Here is a 25,335-nt window from a genome sequence, read left to right as displayed (position 1 = left end):
AAAGATCAACTTAGTTTTCCATTTACCTTGGTCATGTCCCTTCTCCTTAGCCACAGTGAGATGTTTTGGCTGGTGAGATGTTACTTAGCCACAGTGAGATGTTACTACTGCAGCTGTTGGCAAAAGGGATAGGTGGAGCTGTAGGGAGCAGGGAAGTCATAGCATATCCTGAGCTGGAAGGAACTCACTGGGATCATCAAAGCTCAACTCCTATACAGAACACCAAGAGTCACACCATGTGCCTGAGAGCATTGTCCAAACACCTCCTGAACTCTGTCAGGCTTGGTGCTGTGACCACTTCCTGGGACAGCCTGTTCCAGTGCCAAGCCATCTTCTGGGTGAGGAACCTTTTCCTGATCTCCAAGCTAAACCCTCCCTGACACAGCTTCAGGCTGTTCCCTCAAGTCCTGTCACTGGTCACCTAAGAGAATAGTTCAGTGCCTGCCCCCCTGCTTCCCCTTGTGAGGTAGTTGCAGACAAATCCTGGTTTAAAATATGAATTGTGAACTTGGGACCCTGTTGTATTTATAGTAAAATATAACCACATTTTATTCAAAGAATAGTAAGGTAATTTGAAGGAAAATTTACACCTAGTGCTGCTCTCATTTGTGCTGCACAGAAGACAGCCCCATATGCATTTTAGAACACAGCAGCTGGTTTACAGATGTGAAACACATACAAACAGAATTAAGTGGAAAGTACACCAGTCACTCTGGAAAACAGACTCAAGCACTTCCCAGGCAACAGCATTATTAACTGCTGCTGCTGCACTTCCTGGGTGCCAGCAGTTACCCGTATGGAAAGCACCTCAAATTTGCTTATTTGCATTTAACTGTAGCTTTCTTTATGCTTAGTAACATTTCGAAAGCCTCTTAGACAGGAGGATGACTCTGCTGGAACAAAAAAAATAATGACCTTTTCTTTATATACAAACTGACAAGACTGCAAAACCAATTAAAAACAGTTTTGAACATTTAATAAAAACTCATCCTAGAAATCCCACTTTTGGTCGTGAAGTCCCCAAATTCTCTTCTTCATCCAAAATCTTCTGAAGGGCTATGTGAAGTGACTTGCCTACTCTTTGTCCTGTCTGCAGAGGAAAGAAAGCAAAACAAACCTGAGACATATGTTTATTTGCAGGAAGACAACTCTTACGGAACACTTCCTTTTGACAAATATTTTCCCTTTGATGATTCATATACACCAGCTGGTATCATAAAATATGCTTTTAATTTAGAAAAATAATGGTGGTGAGAGTTTCATTTTAACTTGATTAAGTTTTGGAAAAACACACACACAAAGCCAGTGCTCTCATTCATCAGAGAAGCGTTCCACAATCATTAATACCAGGTCTGCACATTGCTGGATCACCCAGGAATACAAATTAAATTCACATCAGGCACAAGCACACATTCAAATTAGCCAGCACACAGAGCACGAAGCAATATTCTAGCTGCCAGAGGACAAGAGACACCTGACCAGCAAAGCAGGCTACTAACAGGAAGTTCAGTAGACTCTTCTGAATGTGTTCGGAATCAGCAGAGTGAAGGCCAGCTGAACACCCTGTCCTGTGGCCAGAGAAACCCAAAATGCACACTGGCTGCACCACCAAGTCACTCTGTGGGCAGATCCTTCATATGATCAGATCCTTCATATGTGTAATTCTGTCCTGTCCAAGGACCTTAAAGGAGCTAACACAATGTTTTCTTTACAGAAATAAACTCCAGCAGTGAAAACCCAACAGGATTAGCTCCAGCACTGACCTCTACTTGTCCCATATGCCCAAGTATACTGTGCAAGCTACGGGGCTGGGAAACATTGGGCAGTGGTGAAATAAAGATCTTAAGGCAGTGGTGTTCATTGGAGCTTTCCCAGGGTCTCTCTAAATGACCTGAAATACTGACTGCAAACAGAAATAAAAAGCCCACTGCCTCCTACAGAGCCAAAGGCAGACTATATTAAAATGAGTTTATTGGCTCCTGATCTATGCAGTGAAGCCTAGGCCAGCCATACAGCTGACACAAAACTCTGTTTCACCTCCTGATGACAATTACAGAAACCATGCACAAACCTGAAAATAAGATACATTTTTAATTGAAGAGCCAGGTGCCAGAATATGGCCAATGATACCAAAGGAAATTTGGGAAGAGTTTTGATGTTTCACAGTAGCTGTCAATCCTAGAGACCATGAGTCATGCTACATAAATGGAGGGGCACAAGAGCAAGAACTGTCACAGCTCTGCACTGGGACAAAGATCACTGCAGCAGTCCAAAGTCAAGAGGGCTGATAAACTCTTCCTCAAATGCAGGACAACATCACTCACCCCAGGTTAAAGTGAGTGGGAACTGTGCAGAGCTTTGGTATTGACCCAACACTGTTGCCATCATATTCCTGCTTGCCTCTCTAGTGGATAGGATCATAAACTCAGTTAAAAAAAAAAAAAGCCTTATGCTTTTGGCAGCTTCCCAAAACTTTCCCATGAAACTCCCTTCCTAAGAGATATGTCCTAGAATGTCTGTTCTCTACCAGCGAGGAAAAACTGAACATCCTCTGACCTGCAGCCAAATCATTCAGGAATAGAGGTGTCAGACATAGGTTACTCAGCTCCTCCACTGGGCATCCCTGGGCCTTTTTGTTTTTCTTATATCCTAATGGGATATCCTAATCAGGATGTTGAGTTTAAGGCAGGACCAAACAGATAATCTCTGACCTTACAAAAACATCTTGGGTTTTTTTGTGATCAGGTTTATCTCTCACTCCTGCAGAGGAATTAGAGATAACACATCTCTACCCAGGTAAGGAGGATAAATGGCATGTTTGAATGCAAATAAAAAGCCCACTGGTACCACTGGGATTAGCACTCTGGATTGACATTATGATGCAGTCAAGTGCCATATACTCAGTAATTCCCTCTTGAGACCAGCTGTTGTCAAACTCGGCTCCAACTTCAGCATTCCTCACTAGAGCCATGCAGGAATTAGCCACCCTGTGTCTCTAGGAAACAGAGCCAGCTTGAACTATATAATTTTCATTCTGACTTTCAAGTTCAAAATCCATTTCTCTCTCATGCTCAAGACCAAACTCTGGCATAAGAATTTACACTGGAGAACAGACTTAAGAAGAGCCTGAAGAAGGGTTTAAAATGGATCTTCTATGAATGTGGACAATATCCAGATACTAGTATTTTTATGAAGTAGGGACAGATTGTAAACTCAATAAGGAAGCAAAGAAAAATAACAGTAAGATGAGAACAGTACATTTATCATAAGGCAAATGAGTTGTGCTAGAACACCATGCACCACCAATTCCGAACACCATCTCTACTCTTACAGGGACTTTACCACGTTAGAAGTTTTAATCTTTCATTCTTTAAAAGTCACAATAGAAGAGGGAACATGTTCTTTAAAAATACTCTCAAAGTTTCTCAGCTTTAGCTTTACTGTCTTACAGTTGTGAAGTACTTGCCCGAAACAAATGTGAGTACCACACATTTCAGGCATCTAGAAGTTTAGACAGTGTCCACTCACATTAGAATCTGTTTCAAAGGAACTGCCTGTGACCTTCACAAAGTCCCTCGTGCACCAAATCAAAGCACCAAGGTCTCTGCTCTAAAAGCCCTTACTGAAGCTTTCTGTACACCCAAGCCCCAGTTCATCCAGTATCAATCCAAGACAGTCAACTGCTCAACATTCCTTACCTCCATCATTTCAAAAATACTCTCAGGATCCAGGCTACCTTTCCCCACCTTCTTCATAGAAGTGATGGCACCTTTACTGGTTACTGAAATAAGCAGGCTTGCCAAAGAACAGGCTTCTTCCTGAAGGGTGGCATCCACCACGTGCCTATATCCAATCTGCAAGTTAGCGACAAAACAATGCATTAGTTTGCAGTTCTCAAAGCTCCCCCACTGAGAAATCAAACTGTGAATGGTGGCTTTGTTACTTATCTACAGCCTCCTATCCTAAAATCATGTGGCCTTTGGAAATAGTCAGAGACTGACTTAAAAGCACAGGATTTAAACAGCTTCTGACCCCAAATGATGGGTACATAAACAACAGAGGTGAGATAAACATGTCACTATTTCATACTGTTTTCCTTTCTACCATCCTTTCGTCTGTACGAAACTCCATATTCACCTTTTCCCACAACTCTAAGTATAGACTTTGGTCCCCTCTACCTGAAAATTACACATCCCAAGACTCAGGTGAGCCCTCACTTCAGCAATGGCCCCTCTACTATTTATGCAAATTGCTTAAAAGAAATGCCAACCAAACTTTCAGGTACCTAAGCCAATCACTAACACTTGCAATGGAAAATGCAGCACCCATAAAATCAAATGTGTTAGCTGTGTGCTATATATGGAAGACAAAAACCTGTTTGAATGGAAAGGGATGATATTGCACCCATGAAAGTGGAGTTCGGTCCTCAGCAACAAATACTCAGCATGTAACTCCTGGCAGATCACACAACCTCCACTCCTGAACACAGTGACCTCTTGTAACATACTAAGATATCTGCTGTTCTGTATCTTAAGCAAGGAGCAGATGAAAAACAATAAACAACTCCTCTTCATGCAAGAAGATGCATTTTAAGAATGCATCAAGTAGAAACCTACAATTCAGAGGCGCAAAATACGCCATTATTCAGTAAAAGTTCTTAATTAGGAGGCCAAAGACAAACAAATATAGACATGGAGGACACTGCCTATTTCTGTAACTCTAATTTTATCTCTAGGGGAAAAAAATAAATGGCAGGTGAAATTAACAGGAACTGGCATCTCTAGGCAGAAAGGCAGAAATTTGTCAGGCTTACTTTGCTTAGTGTGACAATACAGGGCACCTCATCTACGTTGAGTCGAATACAATCGTAAGGGTCATCAGACAGCTCAATCTCTTTGGTGCCTTCCTCATCCTCCAGAACACGCACTTTGGGTATTCTGTGGAAACAAAAGGTGCAAAGTTATTGCCAGAACACACAACAAATACAACTGTTATACAGTCACAACTCCAGGAAGTCCCTGTTCTTCTAAATGAGGCAAAATGTTTAGCAGAACAGTACAGAATGTGATCAAAGGATTAACAACTCACTCCCTGACACTACAAAGAAAACACTGTAAGTGGGAAGATATTTAGGATAAGATCATCCTATTTACATCATTCAAACAGTTAAAATTTGAGCTGTTCTTTACACTATTACATGGGGAGAAATTAGTTTGGGACTTACACAAATCAGTTCTGAACAATTCTTTGTATGCACCAGAATGTCATAGATGTACAGGAGACAAATTACCAAGACTGAATCCTTTTGTTCTGTGGTTCCCAACCTTGCAGACAACAGTAAAGTTGTCAGCATTACATCAGTTGCATTGCTTGGCAAAAGTGTGACATGAGTACCAAATACAAGTAGTAAAGCTGTTCAGGAAAGAATAGCACCAGCTAAAGAGATTTGGGGTGAAGAGAAAAGGTGACATTAGTAAAATCCTTTCTCTAGCAAGATGAGAAGATTGGCAAGATACTCTATTGTTCTAAGGACAGATATACAAGCAATATATAACATATCAGAATGAAGAAGTGATGAAAACCCAGGCAGAAATCCAAGAAATGCTTTCTTCTCAGTTGTGAATGATGAGCTCTCTCACAAATGAGCCAGACAGGCTCTTTATGGCTCCTTATCAGTTGTACATACATTGTATTTGTGATAGCCATCTCATGGAAGCTTTACAGGATGATTTGAAGCAGTTTCCTTAGCATAGTGAATAAAGTAATTTAAAATAATTTAGTAGAAGATGGTATCTCAAGCTGCCAAGAGTGTCAGCATCTTATACACCCTCATTTATCCAGGTGCCTGCTAGGATGGAGTACTGACTCAGAGATTTGGCATTACTGGCCAGTAAAACACACACAGAGCTCACCCACACTACTCTCTCTTTCACACACTTGCACTTGAAAACAAAGTATTTTAAGATGTCCCAAGACAGCTAACTTCAGTAACCACAATCTGGTTTTATGTTAATGCTTTTGCAGTAGCATTGTGTTTTATAACTAGACTCTGGAGGTTACATTCTTTTATGCCCTCTGTAACAAAACTGTTCTTTTAAAAGAGGAGATATGGAGTCATTTAATGAACATTTCCCCCCACCAACACAAAGTGATTTTTATTGATCCTCAGAAGAGTATTTTAGTTATTTGGGGCAAGTAATTCAAAACAGCTAACCCTGCTCCAGTGACAACAAATTCCCTGCAAGCACACTGGCCTGAGCTAAACCAAAACTAAGATTTTGAGTAAGCAGAACAATTGTGATGTGTACTTTTTCCAAAAATGAAACTCCAAATGTTTCAACTCATTAGAAATGCATCAAAGCCCATTTTTGAGTTTAAAATATTCCATTAGAAGCTGATGGAATAAAATCACAAAGCGACTAACCCTCAAGCTGCACAGGACAATGGACAACACTAGACAACAGGAAGAGGTGCACCTGTCAGAGTTTAAAAAACAAAGCAAGATTTTAAGAAAATCTGTGAGATTAAGCAATTTTTAACTCCGACATAAAATGGCTTTGAAACCAGTGCAGTGTTTGTCTGCAAGAAGTTGCCAGGATTAATATCTGAAAAGTGCCTGCAAGGAGCTTTTTTGGCCAAGAACAGATGAGAGAGGTGTAAATTAGAAATACTGCAAAGGCAAAAAGATCAGACACAAGCATCACAGTTGCATAAAAAGTGGGTATATGGACAGAAAAACTGTGCAAAGTGAATGCAGCACAAAGCTTCTCCAGAGCACCGTGGATTTCCTCTCCCAGCTTGTGAACATTTATCTTAAGAAATAGCTGTACATGATTACTTTGCAACTTTTATTTTTCTATTTTGATTCCTGCAACTAATCAGGGCAGAGATCTGTGCAGCAAGACTCAGCCCTGTAACAAACAGTGCTCTTTTCTTTGTGTGCAGATCCAGATTTCACAAATGCAGAACCAGCCCCACCCTTGCAAGCAGGCATTGGTTCTGCCTCTACCATGCTGTGCAGCAAAAACCTTGGTGTCTGCAAGGCTGTTGTGTTAGAAACTTTGTTGGTTTTGTAACTTGCCTATTTTCTGCAGCCTCGGGTTACAAGTAGGCACATTCCACAGGACCAAGTTTAATGTCCTGACACAGTAGCTAGCTGCACATTTTGCAATATCTACTTCCATCATTAATAAATCCATCCTCAAACATCTGGGAGATATGGGTAAGAAGAAAGCCTGGTATCGGCTATCTTGTGCACATGATCGTGATGGTAGTTTTGAGAACTCAATAAACAATACAAAACTGTGATGAGTTTTATTTTAAATATTCCCCCTAAACAAGTTCTATTGTCATTGTTCCATGCCTGAAGGGGAGAGAACAAGTCAGGTCAGGCATTCAAAGGATTTAAATCCCCTAAGTCTTGAGCAAAATTCCTTAAGTTGTGATGTTGGATTTACTTAGCTCTAAAGCAAGATGGGTCCACAGACATTACAAAAATGCCTAAAGCAAGATTTTAAATTGAAGCTGAAGTTTTCAAATGCCTATCTGGATATCTAAAATTTTGTAGCTTCAAAGAAACAACAGCAGCTTGAGCTCCCTACTCTTTGTTCCAATGCTTTAGTCAAGGCTGGCAAAGATCTGAAAACACTTAGAACAAAAACTTGGTTGTAAGCAAAGTAGGAAAAGCAAGTAAGAGTCAAAGAGGGGACACATGTAGAACACAGAACACTTAATCTGAAGCAATCTTCAAACTGACATCTTTTCTTGTTTGGAGAATAATACTTTATAGAGAACAGGCAGCTACTCTTGAAACAAGCTTGTGTCAATCCAAAGAAAACCCAGTAGCTACAAAGGGATAGGGAGAGAAAAAAGTGAATGAGGACAACAGGTTTTCACTTTGAATTTCACCTCTTGACTTTCTGAGCTTATATAAGATGAGCTGTACTAGCATTCCCTGCTCAAATCAACAAGACGGGGTTTTCAAAGGTAAAAAATCAACAGGCAGTGTTTTACTGTACCATATTTTGAAATGATACTCAACTTCAACAAGACTTGTGATCTTTGCCCTCAGCTTAAAGATTATATAAAGGACACAATTGTCAGAGGAATAAAAATAAGTAAGAAACATTAAACTAATTACACCCTCCATCATGTTGTCCACATTCTTTTATTCATTTATTTAATTCACTACTTTTTATATTATCATATCTCTTTATCCTTGGTTAAAGTAAGAAAAAAGGTCTAGTTATCTTATAAATAAAGTATGAGCTGTGGATCTGCAAAACAACTCACATGGTAGTAACTGTTTTAACTGTATGGCTTTTGCATCCTGGCAACTCACACACAGAAATACAGGCATTTCTTCTTTTTACTTGGAGTTACTGCCAACTCCTTTGTGAGCCATTACATTTCTAAAAGCATTTCTTAATGTTATAAAAACAATCTACTGTTAAAAGTTACTGCTGAGAACTTAATTAATATGAGAAATTTCTCAGCAACACATACAATTTCTAGTCTCAGATGGGTAAGTCTCCCCTTATCCCTTTTGAAGTGTTTATAACCTGATATACTCCCTGTCTTCAAAAGCTTATTTTGCTCTTCTTTTTGCATGTACTTTTCCGGATCTAGTACTGTGCCTTGATTCCCTGATAAATAAGCCAGAACTACACTAGTGACTAGCAGATCTCTAATTAATGCTGAAGAACAATTTGAGAGCCACTTTTAAAACATTTATGCTTGTAGGACTCAAGGTTTCAAACCTCTACCAGCTATTTTTGCCATGTAAGTTTTCTAGCAAAGGTATTCACTAGGTTGTTTTTCTCAAGGGTGATATAAAACTCTGTATTCCCTTTCACCTACAGATAAAGAAAATAAAAACAACAGAAAAAATAGTAGTGAGTTATTAAAAACACACAGAAAAGATGTGCATCATTTATTCTAGTAGATTTTCCTTCCCCATTCTTTGAATTAAAATGCATGGAGCAAAGTTCTTTTAAAGACACATTGTTTTCCCCTCCCCACAATCTCTCACGACCACATTTTTCCTCTTGGTTTTAAAAAGAACTCTAGGCTGACAGTTAATGAGAACAAAATCAAAAGTGGAAAACCAGGGCTAATTACAAATCAGCAGTCACACTGACAGAGGAGCATCACATATCAGTAAATACTTCTTATTCAGGAGCATCACATATCAGTAAATACTTCTTATTTCAACTCCACAAGGCATCAACACCAAGGCCTCCAAATACTTGCAACAAAACCACATGGTCAACGCTACTTTTGTGGGTCTGGCTACAACAAAAGTTATATTGTGAACATGACTGTGCATAACATGCAATATGACACTTGATCATCAGAAACTGAATTAAAATCACATTAGTTCATGGTACTTGCATGCAGATGAGTGCTTTGTATCTGAATGCAAGCTGTCTTGGGAACTCATTTAAATAATTAAGCATGAAAAATGTTTTGCTCACAGAGAATGTTTCTCTTCCACTTCCCATGCCACTTCTACCCACATGAAATAAGATCTGTGCTTTACCTTGTGTTAAAGAGAGCTGCCTTCACTGCGATAGAGATTGCATCAAAGATGTTCCCACCACATTCCAATAACTGGGGAGGAAAAGAAGAATCTCTTTAAAAGAAAATCAGACTAGCGACTTTAAATGAAGCCCTTATTTTATTTAAACCTACTTGAAAAGGAAGAAAATTAATTACCAGAACAGGATTTTAAAAAACAAAGTTGTCCTTAAAGCCTATCTATGAAAAGAAACAGATAGGAAATTAAGATTTCAGCTAACTGTATTATACATGCAAAATAGAAGAGTTAATGCACTTCATAATAAAATTAATGATAAAATTTAATAATAGAAGCTGAAATGAAACCACCACTGTTCTTAATCTTCTTGTGCTAAGGTTCTGATCTAGACTATGGCCAGAATACCCTTTATAAACTCATCACATTCATTCTTTAGTGTTAAATTAAGCCAATGAATTTTCTATATTTCATTTCAAAAAGGAGCCTTTTTAAAAAATATCAGATGGACAAAACCAACTGGGAGAACTGCTTTCACAGAAGAAACACACACTGTCACCGAGAACATGGTATGGAAAGCAAGTTACATAAGGTGTAGTTATGAAAGCACATCATGATTTATTCTCTTTATGGGAAAGAGCCATTGCCAGGTTTATCTCACAGCTGAAAGTGATCCAAGGAGAGCCTGATGTCAAAGTCTTGCAAATGAGTGCTATCAACAAGTGAGGTGTGTGGAGGGAGCCTAGCTCAGCTTCCTCTCGTGCAGACTGGGAGAACAGCTGGCAAAGGGAAAAGCAGCACTGCATGCAAGGTAAAAAGGGAGGGCTCCCCATACCACTAATACCTTCTGCAGGCTGCCAGACCAGTCAGAGATGTGTCTGTCCATAGCCTACTGCGACTTCTCTGACAAGCTCAGCTCCCAGCAGCCAGTACTATTTCCTGAGGACACACACACACAGAGAGCAGGCATTTGGCTCTACTTCAGCAAGAACATATGGATGCTTCTCTGTGACATCAATCTACGCTGTATGATGAGAGAAAAACATGTTTTGCAATCCTGATTACATTGATTGTTCTTCAAAATTTATTTAAAGATGAGATAAACTCCCGCACAGGGAGTAAATAATAAACAAGATATGCTGTAAAGACAGTTACTTTTTCAGAAAACAGACTGAATAGTGTAAAAAAAACAACAAAAAGTTGGGACAGAAAGCTAAATACAAAGGTGATCAGATTATTTCTTTGCAAGCAGCTGCTGGATACAGAGAGGTTAACTTGCACCTTTCAGTCATTATTGGATTTTACTTGATAACACAATAAGCCCCACAATATCTGTGTTATTAAAACACAATAATGGGATGTGCCTGCACTGTTGCTAGGCTGGTGTTCAGGCTGCTGTTCTAAAGCCTTACCTGTGCTATAGTGGCTCCTAGAGGAAAGGAACACTGCCTGCACAGAGCATGGTGCAACAATTCCTCCACAAAGAAATGAACACTTCTCTCAGCTCAAGCACCTTGTACTGACACCCCCCCTGTTTATTTAATTATTTTTAGGACTAGGAAAGTCTGCACAACTGTGAGTTATGGGAAGCAGAGGGGTCTTTTCCGCTTTTAATTTACTGATATGCAAATGAAAAAGTTATGGGAAAGAAAAGATAACACATAGAAGACCTCACCTTATTCAGAGAAGCTTTTCCTCCAAAAGTAGATTCCTAACTTCTTTTTAATCAGACTGGGAGCAGGGGAGGGGGAAATAGAAAACATGAGGAAATCCTGGAAGGTGCTCAGTAGTGAACTGCAAAAATTTCAAGCGAAACTAATGCACCCTGTCCTCCTGACACACAATCTACTGTGACTGGATAGGGAATGATAAGAGATTGTACACTTTGATTCTCCTTGCTTAGCCCAGCAGGCTGCTGGGGCAAATTATGGGGAGAAGGCTATATATGTATATCAAAACCCACTTAAAAATGCCTAAAAGCTTCTTATTTCTGACATCAATGGCTTGCTTAGAAAAGGAAGAAATTGAGGGAAACACAGAGAGGGTGAGAACAGCCCTTTGTGGTACTCCACGTTGATAAGCTACTATTTAGAAGTGGAATGCCTTCCATTATTAAAAAACAATGCATATACTCTGAAAGGTCAAGGTACATATTCTCCACCTTTGACACATGTATCTCAATTTGTCCATGTGCCTGCATCTTTGTGGTGTGCATGGCTGAAGTTATTTTTTTTACAGATTGTACAGAATTATAGCATGTCCCAAGTACACTAGAAAATGTTTGAGAGATGTTTTTAATTGATAAAGCTTTTGCATGACTGCAAAACATCCTATTTTCTCTTTTCAGGCTGCATGTGTCAAATTTTGTTTACACACAGGAGCTCAATATAGGTGTTTCAATCAAACTGCACATGGCTAAATTGCATAGGAACAGGGCATTTCCAGGCTCATAACATTCTTTCTGGATCTTTGTCTTCTGGAATGAGAGACTTCCAGACAAGGACCTTCACACCTGACTGCAAGCTACCAGTATTTTCAGCTTTATGACAGATTTGAGGTTTATTTTCTCTCCAATTTAACTATGCAACGCAAACACCAACGTAAAGAACTTCCAGGAATTCTGAAGGAAAATATCACCCTAAGGACTCTCTATGAGTGTTGTTTTAACGTTCAGAATCTGTCTCCCTCAAATGACGAATAATATGAGTTGCTCCTTTTATTAGCCCAAGTGTCATCCTTAAACCACACTCTATAAAAAGTAGAATTCTATAGGAATGATTCAGCAACAGCAGCTTCAGGAAAATCTGTAGGTGTCAAGCACCTACACTATATCACATGTAATATGATCACATAGTATCACATGTCTACTGTTTAGAAAAGGAAATCTTACAAATATGTCCAAAAAGTGAAAATACAGAGGAAAAAAAAAAGGTAGGGGTAGAACAGAGTAAGAGAGAAATGTTAACAGTATCTTGTTCTAACTGTACCAACCGATCTTCAATGGCTCACACACAAAATCCCTGCAGAATAAATGTAACATCAAAAAGACTCATCAAGTTTAGAGTCGTAATTATGAACTTGCAACAGATTTTTTACTGGCACTGTAAAAAGAGGTAAATGTAAAATTCCTCACATAACATAGTGATGCCTTGATGTCCTGATGTTCATAATTCTGATACAATCAGTAGCATGAAAACACGGAGGCTGTTTTTCCCTGTAACTGTGGATAATCAACAAATCTGTCCAGGAAGAATCAGATAATGACCAGCTGTATCTCAAACAAAAGCTATACAGAACAGTGTGTATATGTGTGTATATATATATATATATATATATATATATATACACATATATATACACACACAGAGGCAGGGAAGCAGACTGCTTTATGAAAGTCTTTGTTTATGCAGTGCCTATGCAATGTTAAGCAGCATGTTGCTTAAATAAGCACTGCATTTAATATTCTGTACCTCTGCTTGTAATTACCTAGTAACTAAAGGCCCCAGTGTGATTTCTCAGAACTAACACTTCATTCTCCATTAAACCTTGCCAAGCTGCAATAAGCCAGTGACTTGGGCTGTTAAAGCACTCAGCAGAGGTACATATTCCATCAATTTTGTAGCTGGACTGTTGTACCTTATCTACTATAATTAGGCTAATGCTACTGCATTTTAAATACCTAGTGAACTAATTTTCACATTTATTTAGGTCTAGTCTAAATGTTCCTGTATTGTTCAACAAACCCCTGTATTTAATTTTCTGGCTGTACAGCTTAACATTTTGCACATTATTTCACAGACCCTAATGGATTCCTCTAATATTCCTTAACATATTTTCACTTCCAAATTTGATAAACAGAAACTCAACTTTGGACCAATAAGAATTGGAAATAACGTTCAGGAGAGTCTGACTTACAGACTTCTATTGAAATTCCCATGACAGAATGGTCTGAATGCAGCATATTTGGAAATTGAGCTGCTGCATGCATCAGATTTGTATGCATAAAATTCAGCGTCCATTACTGTCATGGGAACAAATATTCAGCTTATCCTCTACGTTTAATACACATATACAAGTTTCATCAAAAAGCATCTCAGCTAAACCTAGCTGTTGCCAAAAAAGTTTCTGTTTTACTTTAGTGAATTAGTTGTGATAAGAGTACAAAGAACCAGACAGATGGACAGTTCTGTCAGGGCTAACATAAACCCTTGATAATTTACATTCACTTGAACAATATATTTGCTGTTACATCTAGCTTGGAAAAAAAGTTTACCCTTCCTTAGTCGCAATTTCCTTGTCAGTATAAGATCACTGATTTTTATCTGAGACACATTCAGAGTATTCAATGTTTTATTAGTTCTGCAGTAGAACACCAGCATCAAGAAGAGTAGAAAAGGAGCAAGCTGAAATTAGTGATGAACTACTATAAGTAGATAGAAAAGTGCCATCCATGCTGTGATACATTATATCACATAATGAGAAGCTTTTTTTTAAACAAAGAAATACAGAAGGTTATGCTAAGTCAGTCTCTGCCTTAGAAACATTTTGCTGAATCTTAGTTTTCATTTCTGTACTTACCAATACATCCACATAGAGAACCCAGCAGTGCTCTTTGGGATTAATACAAAGGGATTTCAAGTCTACACTGTTCTCGCAGCTGAATACTCTGTACAGTGTATTTGCTATATCAGTGCCAAGTTCTTCTCCTCCCCGGCCTTCCAACTCAGGAGAATTTGAAGAACTAGATAAAGAAAGAAAAGAATACTTTCACTTGTGAAGCAGCAAATATCCAAAGAATATTTCTTAAATATAAAGCATTAAAAGTATCTAAGGATTTATTTGTACAAGAATAAGCATCCTATCTGAAAAGAAATAAGAGAAGGTTTTGATGCAGATAATATACTGAACTTTTGTTACAAATTCTAACTAAATCCCACTACTATCTTCAGTTTCCCAGTTACAATTAAAGTAAAATTTGGTGAATTCTCTCAGAGATTATTTCTTAAGCACTGTTACCTTCTATCACATCAATTCCTTAAAAAAAAAGAAGGGACATCTGTATTAAGTTCACCACAGCTACCGAGAGAGCCTAGTGAGAGTTGAATGTTCAATTATTAAGAGACTGGCTAAGAAGAGACAGATATGATGATATGACAAGTAGAATACTAATTTCTTGTAAGTAACATGACTGCCTGACCTTAATTGGTAATTTCTTTACTGAGTGTATTGTCTGCTATCAAGCACCTAGAAGAAAGCATGTCATTACTCTCTGCAGCTTATGGAGAACAGCAACTAAACAACATCTTTTCCTGAAGGGATCTGACAAAGAGTGTGGTCTTCACTTCCCTGATTCCAACGTTACAAACTATTTATGAGCAGTCATGCAGAAAGTCCTTGGGTGCTGGGGCCTGCTACACAGCTAAAAACTTCTAACAATAAAAGAAAACAAGCCTATTAAAAAAAACCTAAAAACAAACAAACAAACAAAAAACCAAACAAAAAAACCCCAAAAAACCAAACCAAACCAACCAACCAACCAACCAAAAAAACCTCCAAACAAACAAAAACCAAACCAAACTAACCAAACAAAACCCACTCCAAACCTAACAAAAAATGCCCTGCCTCCAAAGAAGAATCAAATAGAGCATAAATGTCCAGAGATGCATATACAGCAAAACAATGAGGAAATTTTCCATACCAGCCTCAGGCTGATAAGAGAGGGCAAGAATATTCTCAAGCAGTGGACCTGTAGCAGCATTGCAAACCTTGTTTTAAAATAAACCAGTCAGACCTCTACCAAATTAATTTCTCATTAGAGAACATATCAAAGGAAGTGCTTACACAGAAGTAGTTTTGGTCTGTTCAAGCTCTGGGATGGCCACACCCCATACTCTCCTGGCGGGGCACATCACAAGGCAAATTTCTCATGACATGTATGTTTTGTGTCAATATGATGATACAAAACACCAGGAATACAAAAATCCAGCAGAAAACTAAGTCTTGGAATATAATCCCTTCACCTTAAAAAAACAAACCCAAACAACTAAAGATTCACGTTATCAAGGTGTGAGTTAAACCGTCAAGTCAGCTGTGCCAATAATACTGCAGAATCTATAAGCTTACATATAATTATCTACTATTATTCTTACCTCACAGTAACTCTCCCAACTTGTTGTTTTGCAGAGTTGATGAAAACTCTGCAAGACAGAGTTTTCTCTGTCAGGAAGAACTACTGGATTTTACAGAAGTTATTTGCTGCTACTAGAAACAGATAGCACTATACATGCTTAAAAATAAAAAGAAACATTACTGCCAATCAAGCACTGATCCACACTTCCAAATTATATTTGCCACACAAATAAGTATTGGAAGTGTGACACACAATATTATTCAGGGTTATTAGACACCAATTTTATGAGATAGGATCTGATTTAAGTATAACTCAGTGCTGAGTCAGGTCTTCAGGTTGTATTAAACAAGCACTTATCCATGGAAGCAGCTTTTATGCAAGTTAACAAGATCATTCTGTTTAAGCCATAGTTATGCAAGCATTATGATCTCTATGGCAAGTTGCAAGAATTACGCAAACTTCAATCTATGCCTTTTATCAAATGTTGTATTTTTTTATCAAAGTTTTATCAAACGTTGTATTTTTTGATTATGATTGGATGCCTTCTTTGATAGTGAGTAGAAAGAACCTAAAACTCAATTGGAATATCACTGTACATTTCACTGCATCTTAATTCCATTATCATTTTAACACTTCATTTCCTTGCAATGAAAATGAAATAAAGAAGCAAGGCTAGCAGGATATGATTGTAACTATTTGGTAAATACTGCCACCTAATGCCTACAGACTATTGCAGTAACTTACACTGGGCAAAATTTGGAAAGAGGATGTCTTAACAGACTAGAAAATGACAAAAACCTTGGCTTATGGAGAGAACTTAGTAGTGGCACAGAATTTCTTCACCCAAGCAGCATGTAACTTTCAAGACTATCAAAATCATTTCAGTGTCACATTGCCAGACCATCAGAGGTTCCTCTTTAAAGCATAATGATGCTTCCATCACTCTATTCAGATCTCTACTTAATTTCAAAACTCCTCCTGTTGCCAGTCAAAATCTTTCTGTTGCAACAGTCAAACATTTCTCACTTATTGCTCAGGCCATTAATATACTGTAATCTACAGATGGTCAGATCTGGACAAATACATTCCTTGCTTCCCTAATTCCACAAACAAAATCTGATGCATTCAAGGAATTCAGATGCCTCTTTTTCTTCTTGTTTCTATTTCTTACAGTTTGAAAGTGATAAATCAGATCAGCCAGAAAATGTGATACAAGCAACATAGCAGTCTTTCAGCATCAAGGGCCAGGATGAATGTCTTCTCCAGTGATGAAAGGCAGTAAGAATACCACACACATTAGGACATAGACTTGTTTTATGATGATTAATTTCTAGGATCACAAACCAGTGCCCCAAAAATCATCCCCTCCAGAGATTCGCATTAAAGTGTGTCTGAAAATGGGACTAAGGGTGCTCCTCAGATTTCAGGTAAAGGACTCGGGGCAGAATAAAGAGAAACAGAAGTTTGGAGCAGAGAATTATACACATGATCCAGCAAATGATTATTTTCATCAGTAAAAGAAACCACAAAAGTTTTGGGAAATAAATTTTAAGATAGTAATCACTGCAGTCTGAGTTTTTATTATTAGCTTCAACAATATAAAAGCCAAATAGATCACACAGGAACGTCACCAGAAGATTCAGGGTATGGAATTCTGCTCAGTTACTACCACCCAGTGGTAGTCTGGCAAAACATCAGGGTACTGATAGCAGCTCATTCCCTTGACAGGGGGAAGCTGCCTCCACTTCACCTTTTGTTTTTTGCATTTTTCTGGAAGCTAAAGAACACCTTTCCCTGTGCCACAAGCATGTGACAAGTGACTACAATCCTCTAAAGTTCAGGCCCTTGGATCCTGTTGTCACAGAAATTAAAGATTACTTATCTCCTGAACTGATTAAATCCAACTCCCAAAGATTGATGCACATCTCCCTCCCAGCCCATGAAGCAGAGATTAACAGAAAATACAACTGAACATTAACCTAATGAGTTGAAGCTTTTCTTATCTCTATTTCCATACACAACAAGTGTCACGGAATTGTTGCATGTCCACAGACCACTTTTTTAGGAATGAAATCTCCCTGCTGTCAGTGGACTTTCTTCATATAGAGACAACCAGAAAAAACCCCCAAAACAATAAACACGTACCATTTAAGACACTTCATACATAATTTCTAACAGCAGGATCACATTCAAGATCATCTTCCCATCTGATATTTTTTGAACAGCAATTGTAAACAAACTATCAATTCACAGGTGAGTGCTTTCCTTTAAAGCAGAAGTTTCCACAGTTAACTAGAACATACTGATGTACAGAGGCAGTCTTAGATAAGGTTGCATAATGTGACATACCAATGTTAAGGCAGATATACACAATTAGGTCAGAAAGATTATCAGACATACACGTAGTAGCTCTCATACCTTAGCTTTAACAATGGTATATTGGTTTAATGTCAGAGTAGCAACATTTTTTTGTTTTTAATAAAAATGAAAAGAGATGCCACATGCAAAGCAGCCAACTTGACAATGCCAAGGCTTTTATGAGAGCTTCCCAAAGCAATTTAAATCATAAAGAACAGTTTTGGGTAAGTGTGCAAGACATGGATACTGTAGTCTCAGCTGCAGACGATTTAGACTAACACTGAGATGTCACTGTGCTATCTCAGAGCAACCTGAAAACAAGAGTTCTCAGTTTGCTTCTAGCTTCTTCCATAATTCAAACACTGTCAAGACTGTAAGGATACACAACAGTCCATTTGTAGCAAAATGCAAGAAATCTGATTAAAAACAAACACCCTTTTAATTAATGAAACATGGATTCACTCATAAATATATAACTCAAATTTCTAATTAGTTTTTGCATCTGAAATATACTTTTTTTTTACAAGTTTTGTACTAAACACACTTCAAACTACAGTCTGTAATGGTCAATTCTTTTCTTCCAACTTACTTTTCTTGAAAGAGATTTTCTTTATTTTATCATGATAAAAACAACAGCTAGACATTTTAGTCGTGAAGTCTGGTTCCAAGCGTGTGTACTTGAACCATTATCCTTTACCAGCTGCAGTGATGTTATGCAATTTGGGATTGTTTTATTTGACCTTTTTTCATTCTTTAACTCCTGCTGATTTGCTTCTTATGGATTTGCAAGACCAGCAGAAAATTTCTCAACATTCACTGCTACTGAAATGGTAAAATAACTTGTTTCTATTACTCAAATCCCTACAGGAAGTTAGTGGAATGAAGGCATAAAATTCTGAAGAATGGCAAGACCTGATTAGTAATTCATTCAAAATATTAGATCTATTTCATTCTTTTCTAGTATACTAACCAGTCAACAAAAAATTCCAGGTAGCCTTCATCTGGTTTCTCCAACTTCGGTGTCCCCATTTCAGCTTTTATGCCTACCAAGATATCAGTTTCTCCCTATTAAAACAAAAACACATCACACAACTGCAATTATAATTACAGAACTATTTTTTTAATTTAAATGTTTATGGTAAGCTGACATTTCTACCTTTCAGTTATCAGATCATTCTATCAGAGTGAACTTAAAATAACATTTTTTGTAAAAAAGAAAAGGCTTTAGAAGGACAATAGTAAGTGTAAGAAGATTCTTCAAACAATTATCATACATGTTACCTATCTCTAGGTTGAAAAGACTCTTAATATCCAAGACTACTTCTGTCATTTTGGTTCTGTAAAGAGCTCTTTCTGCAGAACCTTCATAATGATGCACAGTACATTTATCTTCTTCAGTCAACATGTCAGAAATCGTTTTGCTTCCTTTTAAAGGAATAGAAATTTTTGCCTTTCCCAGAAACTAGGCACAACAGTGACTTCAGTTTTCAAGATTAAATATTACATTAGTTCAGACTGAAGGCTGTCCAGGCACTTTACAGTAAATCCAGCTCAAGCCAGCCTGAACTAATTATACATCCTGCCATTATTTCCACATCCCACAGTTTCAGTTACTGCTATACACATACATGTTATTGCACACACAAACCTATCTACAAATAGCATCAGATTAACTAGTCACATGAACAAGCAATTTCATCAGCAAGGTACCCAATCCCTAAGAAATTTACCTACCAGCTTTACTCTTGCAGATCCACTTGTGTTTGATACAACATCTGTTTCTACTTCTGCACATCTGTAGTCTTCACAGCCTCGACCGTCTACACGAAGGTCTTCCTAAGTATGACAACCAATATATTGCTAAGGGAATCAGTAATGAAAAGCAAAAACAAAACAAAACAAACAAAAAAACCCCACCACAAACCAAAAACTGTGACTTTAACCTTTCCTTCTCCTATAACAAATGCAGCAGTAAAAAGGGTATAAAGCAACAGCGTGTAGTTTCACCATGGAATACAAAAGAACCAACTATACTTTTTAATTTATATCTCATTTATGTAGAGCTTGTAACAAGCAATCTGCAGGCAGACACGAATTCCACCAAGTCCCTCTAATTCCCAACAGAAAGCTTCAGATTTCAAAATTGTAAAGGTCTTGGCTTTAAGTGGTACTTTACCTAATGTAACACAGCTCTTTCCTGGCATAGGGAAGTTCTGTACTTTTACACCAGTAATTAGGACCCCAGCAGACAAAAATAATACACCAGCCTTCCAAATGCTTTCATCCATTTGTATTCCACAAACAGGCATTATGCATGCTCTGACAGCTCGTTCCCATAAAACCAGGTTGTTTTTCAGGAAATTTCAGTAAGAATACAATTCTTTTATCTTTGGGGCTTCTTCTTAAGCACCCTTCACTCTTCCTCCTTCGTCCACTCCATGTTCCTTTGCTAAATTACAGGCTAAAACTCTATCCAATGGCAATAACTTGAGGAAGAGCCAGGGAAGAGCAAGGAAAGAGGAGCAAATGGGGACAGAAGGATATTAAGCTCTTAGAGAGCATCCAAAGGAGGGCAATGAAGATGGTGAAGGGCCTTGAGGGGAAGTCGTTTGAAGAGATGCTGAGGTCACTTGATCTGTACAGCCTGGAGGAGACTGAGGAGAGACCTCGCTGCTCCTTACAGCTTCCTCATGAGAGGAAGAGGAGGGGCAGGCACTGATTTCTTCTCTGTGGCGACCACTGACAGGACCCGAGGGAGTGGCCTTAATTTGTGTCACAGGAGGCATAGGTTGGACATCCGGAAAAGGTTTTTGACCCAGAGGGTGGCTGGGCACTGGAAAAGGCTCCCATGGGAAGTGGTCACAATACTAATCTCGACAGAGCTCAAGAAGCATTTGGACAATGCTCTCAAGCACGTGGTGTGACTCCTGGAGTGCTCTGTGCAGGGCCAGGAGTGGGTGAACCTTGTGGCTTCCTTCCAAGTCAGCATATGATGTGATTCTGTGAAAACAAATCCACGTCCCGCTCTCAGCCTGCTTCCCGTCCCGATGCTCGGTGTGCTGTGATAACTCCAGAGGTTCGCCACCAGACACAACGGTGGAGAGCTCCCTCCCTTCCCTCTCTCCTCCCCAGCCTAGCTCGCTCCCTGCCGCCCGCTACCTGCACGCCGTGCACGATGTAGAGCTTCTCCGCCTCGCTCAGCACCACGGACGCCATTCCCGCCGCCTCGCGCCCGCACCTGCGCAGTGCCCGCTTCCTCCCTGCCTTCCTGCCCGCCCGCCCGCCTTCCATCCGCCCGCCGAGACGGATAGCGGGGAAGCTGCCGGCTATCTAGGGTTGGTGTCTCCCCGCCCAGCCGGCACCGCCACCTCACAGCGAGGGCTCCCCTTGCCTGGTGGCAAAGCGGGGCGTGCAGCGAAGCCACAGAAGCCTTTCACGTACCGCTCTGGACGCGGTACCCACTGGGCACCCCGTATCCCGGAAAGCGTCCCGTCCAAGAAGCTGACCCTCGCGGTAAAACCAAAGCTCCCGCTTTCTGCCAAAAGCTCCTCCAGGAGGCTGTGGAAGTATCCCGGGGCACAGCAATGGATCGTGTAGTCATAGTTCTCTGCGTTTCCTCATTTTCCTTGAGGAGTTTTTAACCTCAGAAGGATCCAAGCGAGGTGCGGTGCGCGGGGAAGGCTGGTGCGGGAGCAGGGAAGAAACCGAATGCTTTCCTTAGGAGATCCTAATTGTGAAAAACGCCAATCGCTTGTTTTTAAAAATTTAAAAGTCTAATTGTAATAAAATGGTTATAAAAATAGTAATACAATTAGCGTAACAATAATTTGGACAATTTGGATTAGGACAATATGAGACAATAGAACCAAAGAGTTACGGACGTATGGGTACCTTTTTCTGGGCAGCACGAGCCCGAAGAAGGACACGTTAGAGGAGGATTAACCCTTAAAAGCAACAGCCTGTTGCATATTCATACACCTCATACATGATGCATAAATTCCATTCAAAGACAGGATTCTGTCTGGTCATCGTCAGTTTCTTCCTCTGAATCCTAACAGCACCTTCCAGGCGGGAAGAAGTTCGTTTCTTCTGATAAGAGGGCAATAAATTCTTTTTCTCTGAAAGATTTAGGTGTCCTGTGGCTGCTATCTCGCTGCGAGTCCTTTCTTTAAAAAAAAGTATCCTACATAGCATAGTTTCTATTTTAACATTTCTTATAACCTAAAACTATATTTAACGCACTACTTAAGAGAATTAATACAGCATTACTTTCTAACACAACACATATAATATTCATTTTAGTATTTGCAAAAAGCCAATCATAAAATACGCATTTTTCACATCTTGGTCCTGTGCCAGATATCACTGGGAAAGTGGCGTGGGAAATGTGATTAAAAACTCGCACTATATATTAAAACAATAATTAAGGGTTGGGTTTTTTTGACAGCCTTAATTGAAAGTTTCATAACAGTCATTAATGTAGGTTTGCATGCTTTTTTGCACAGCTCCTGTGTGATAATTTTCAGAGTATTTTAAAAGATGCTATCTTGACTTCACGCTGATGCTTGCTTGGCTAAAAATGATCCATGGCTCCCAAGGATTACTGAGCACACTGGCAGAGTTTATGCAGCTTTCCACAAGTCCTTGTTCAATCAAATGTACAAAGCATTCCTGTCTGTGCCTACTTGAGCAGGTGGCATGATGCAGAGCAAACTTCAAGAGCGATGGATGGTTTTGGAAATTTTAGCTTGGTCTGGTCCCATTGGCAGGCTGCTTATCAATCAGCAGTTGGGGCAGAGTGGATGCATTTTTGGGACTCTTACCTGCATCTGAAAGGAGCCACATTTCTGCACACTAGGGTTGTATGGGGATTGCTTAGTGCTTCTTGGTGGGGAGAGCAAGCAGGGGAGTCTGGCAGAGCTGGGAGCTTGGGTAGCTTGTCCTCCCCACTCACCCTACGGAGGTGAGCAGGGCCATGTCTCCTTGTTGGCCCCCGGGAGTGCCAGACAAAGGCAGTGCCCATGCATGAAAGGCCCTGCTTTGTATGTTCTCTCTAAAACAGCATCTGCCAGTGCTGCTGTCCTGCACAGCCTAACCCTTCATTTGCCTTGCAGTGCGATACTTGTGTCCTCACACTGCATGGTGTGAACCAAACAAGTAAGAAGAAATCAGAAACTCTCTGAACATGTGAGTGAATTCTTGATCTGAAGCAGTGTTAATGCAGATGCACCCCATCATCAGATTTCCACTGAGAGCATAGAGAGATGACATTCTGGCTCTCATCTTTGTTCCTGACTCTCATGGCTTAGCCCACAGCAGCTAACAGTTAAAATTGCCAGGAAAGAGTGATGTGTTATTTTTTTTCCACTTCTGCCCCCCAGCTTGGAGTCTACCTAGTGTTAGTCAAATTCTTGCACAGTCCAGAGGCTCAGCTAGCAAATCTTGCTCACATGCAAACAGCAGTTTTTTAAAGGTGGGAGGAGTCCAGGTTTGGCTCGTTTTTCCTCAGAGAGGGCAGAAGGCAACCTCTTGCCCTAAAGAACATTTCTGAGGACATTCAAATTCCAGCGCAAGGCAGTAGTGAAGCTTATGATACAAAAAAGGATGCCACTTGTTTCGTGGGTTTGTTGGGGTTTTGTTGGGTTTTTTTTTTGTTTTTTTTTAACAAAGGAAAAGCACTATCTTTTAATTTCATTGTGGTAAATGAATGATGTGTGTTGGCTCACGTCATGGTTTGACACTGGCTAAAGACCAGGCACCCATGAAAGCTGTTTACTGATCTTCTCTTGCTCTCAGCTGGGCAGAGGAGACAAAAAAAAATAATGGAAGGGCTCCTGAGTTGAGACAAGGACTGGGAGAAACTCAGCCCTTGCTCTGGCTCTGAACATGCCACCTGCAGTGGAGCGCTCTGTCACAGAATCACAGTCACAGCACGGGTATGGTTGGAATGGACCACTGTGGGTCGTCTGGTCCAACCTCCCTGCTCAAGCAGGGCTATCCTAGAGCACACAGCCCAGAATTGTTCTTGAGTATCTCCAGTGAGGCAGACTCTACAACCTCTCTGTACAACTTCTTCCAGTGTCACTCACACAGTAAAGAAGTTCTTCCTCATGTTCAGGTGGAACTTCCTGTGCATCAGTTTCTGCCCACTGCCTCGCATCCTAGTGCTTGGCACCACTGAGAGCAGCCCGGCTCCATCTCTTTGGCACACACACACCCCCCTCCTTTTAGACATTTATGCACATTAACGATGTCCCTTCTCAGTAGTCTCTTCTCGAGAATGAACAGGCCTAATTCCCTCAGCCTATCCTCCTAGAATGATACTCCGGTCCCCCAAACATCCTCACTGCTCTGCACTGTACGGCTCCTCCTTGGGTGCCAACAGTTTCTGGATACCTGCAAACCAGAACTACCCTGAACCCCCCTGGGGCTCAGAGGTGCCCGCTGAGGCAGAACCATCCGTTTCCATGCCAAAACAAAAAAGTGTGGGGTTTTTCCTCACAAAACCCGCATTTCCCCCCAGCACCCGCACGCCCGGGCCGTTAACGCGCAGTGGGCACAGGCTGCCCGCAGCCGCACGGGCCCAGCCGCCGGTGCCGTCTGTGGGCCGGGGAGCCCTTGGCGGGGCGGGGAAGGGCAGGGCCGGGACGCGCCGCCTGCCGCCGCCGCCGCCGTTCACTTCCTGGTTCCTCCCGGCGGCCGCTCCACCTCCGCGCAAGGGGCGGCCGGCGGAAGGGGGGGTGCGGTGCCGTGCCGTGCCGTGCCGTGCCGCTGCCGGCGCGGGGGCGGCGGGGCGCGCCGGACCCGCGGCGGCGGCGGCGGCCACTGGGGTAGGTGGGTGCGACTGACAGCGCGGGGCGGGGGGGTGCTGGGGGCGGGCAGGTGTGTGCGCCGGCGGAGCGGGGTGGGAGCGGGAACTGGGAGCAGAGAGCGGGGGAACCGGGAGCGGGCCGCCGGTGGATGGCATCCCGCCGCCGCCTGCGCCGCTGCACCATCCGTCCCCCGGCCCCGCCGCTGTCCCTGGTGTCCCCGGCCCGCGTGGCTCCTCGGCCGTACGTGCGGGAGCCCGGGGGTGGCGCGGCCGCCCAAGCGCCGCGCGAGGCTCCGCATCCCTCGGCGGGGCCCCCGGGCCGGGGCCGGGCGGCGGCTCCTGTCCCGCAGCGGCGTCCCCGGGACCTGTGGGCATCGGTCGGGAAACGGGCGGAGGGCTCCCGCTCTCACCTCGCCGCCTTCCAGCGCTGGGCTTTAGATACTGGGAAGCTGAACGCGTTAAATGATAGCGTGCTAAGTACGCGGTTTAGGTCTGCTCCGC

At 41.0% G+C, this 25,335-nt stretch overlaps 2 protein-coding genes across 5 annotated transcripts in view; one reads left to right on the top strand and one right to left on the bottom strand.

Moving 5' to 3' along the window:
• Window positions 1-524: 524 nt before the first annotated feature.
• On the bottom strand, window positions 525-21,263 carry EXOSC7 (exosome component 7). Its single transcript, XM_030943840.1, has 8 exons — window positions 21,183-21,263; window positions 19,758-19,859; window positions 18,994-19,088; window positions 14,114-14,276; window positions 9,542-9,612; window positions 4,814-4,937; window positions 3,699-3,854; window positions 525-1,090 (listed from the first exon to the last, which is right to left on the bottom strand). Exons 1-8 carry the CDS (start codon window positions 21,237-21,239, stop codon window positions 986-988), a joined length of 873 nt encoding a protein of 290 aa, XP_030799700.1. The 5' UTR covers window positions 21,240-21,263; the 3' UTR covers window positions 525-985.
• An 84-nt stretch (window positions 21,264-21,347) lies between these two features.
• Window positions 21,348-25,335, top strand: part of ZDHHC3 (zinc finger DHHC-type containing 3) — a 37,216-nt gene continuing 33,228 nt past the window's right edge. For 2 of the 4 annotated variants that reach the window (XM_030943068.1, XM_030943071.1), the window contains exon 1: window positions 24,793-24,853. The gene's annotated coding sequence lies outside the window, so the exon portion shown is untranslated. Of the gene's footprint in view, window positions 21,686-24,792; window positions 24,858-25,335 lie in introns of those variants that run through there. The other 2 variants (XM_030943070.1, XM_030943069.1) reach the window with 2 other exon arrangements.

This window comes from Camarhynchus parvulus, chromosome 2 (genome assembly GCF_901933205.1).
Source record: "Camarhynchus parvulus chromosome 2, STF_HiC, whole genome shotgun sequence".
Taxonomy (NCBI): Eukaryota; Metazoa; Chordata; class Aves; order Passeriformes; family Thraupidae; genus Camarhynchus; species Camarhynchus parvulus.
This window is presented reverse-complemented; position numbering and strand designations above follow the sequence as displayed.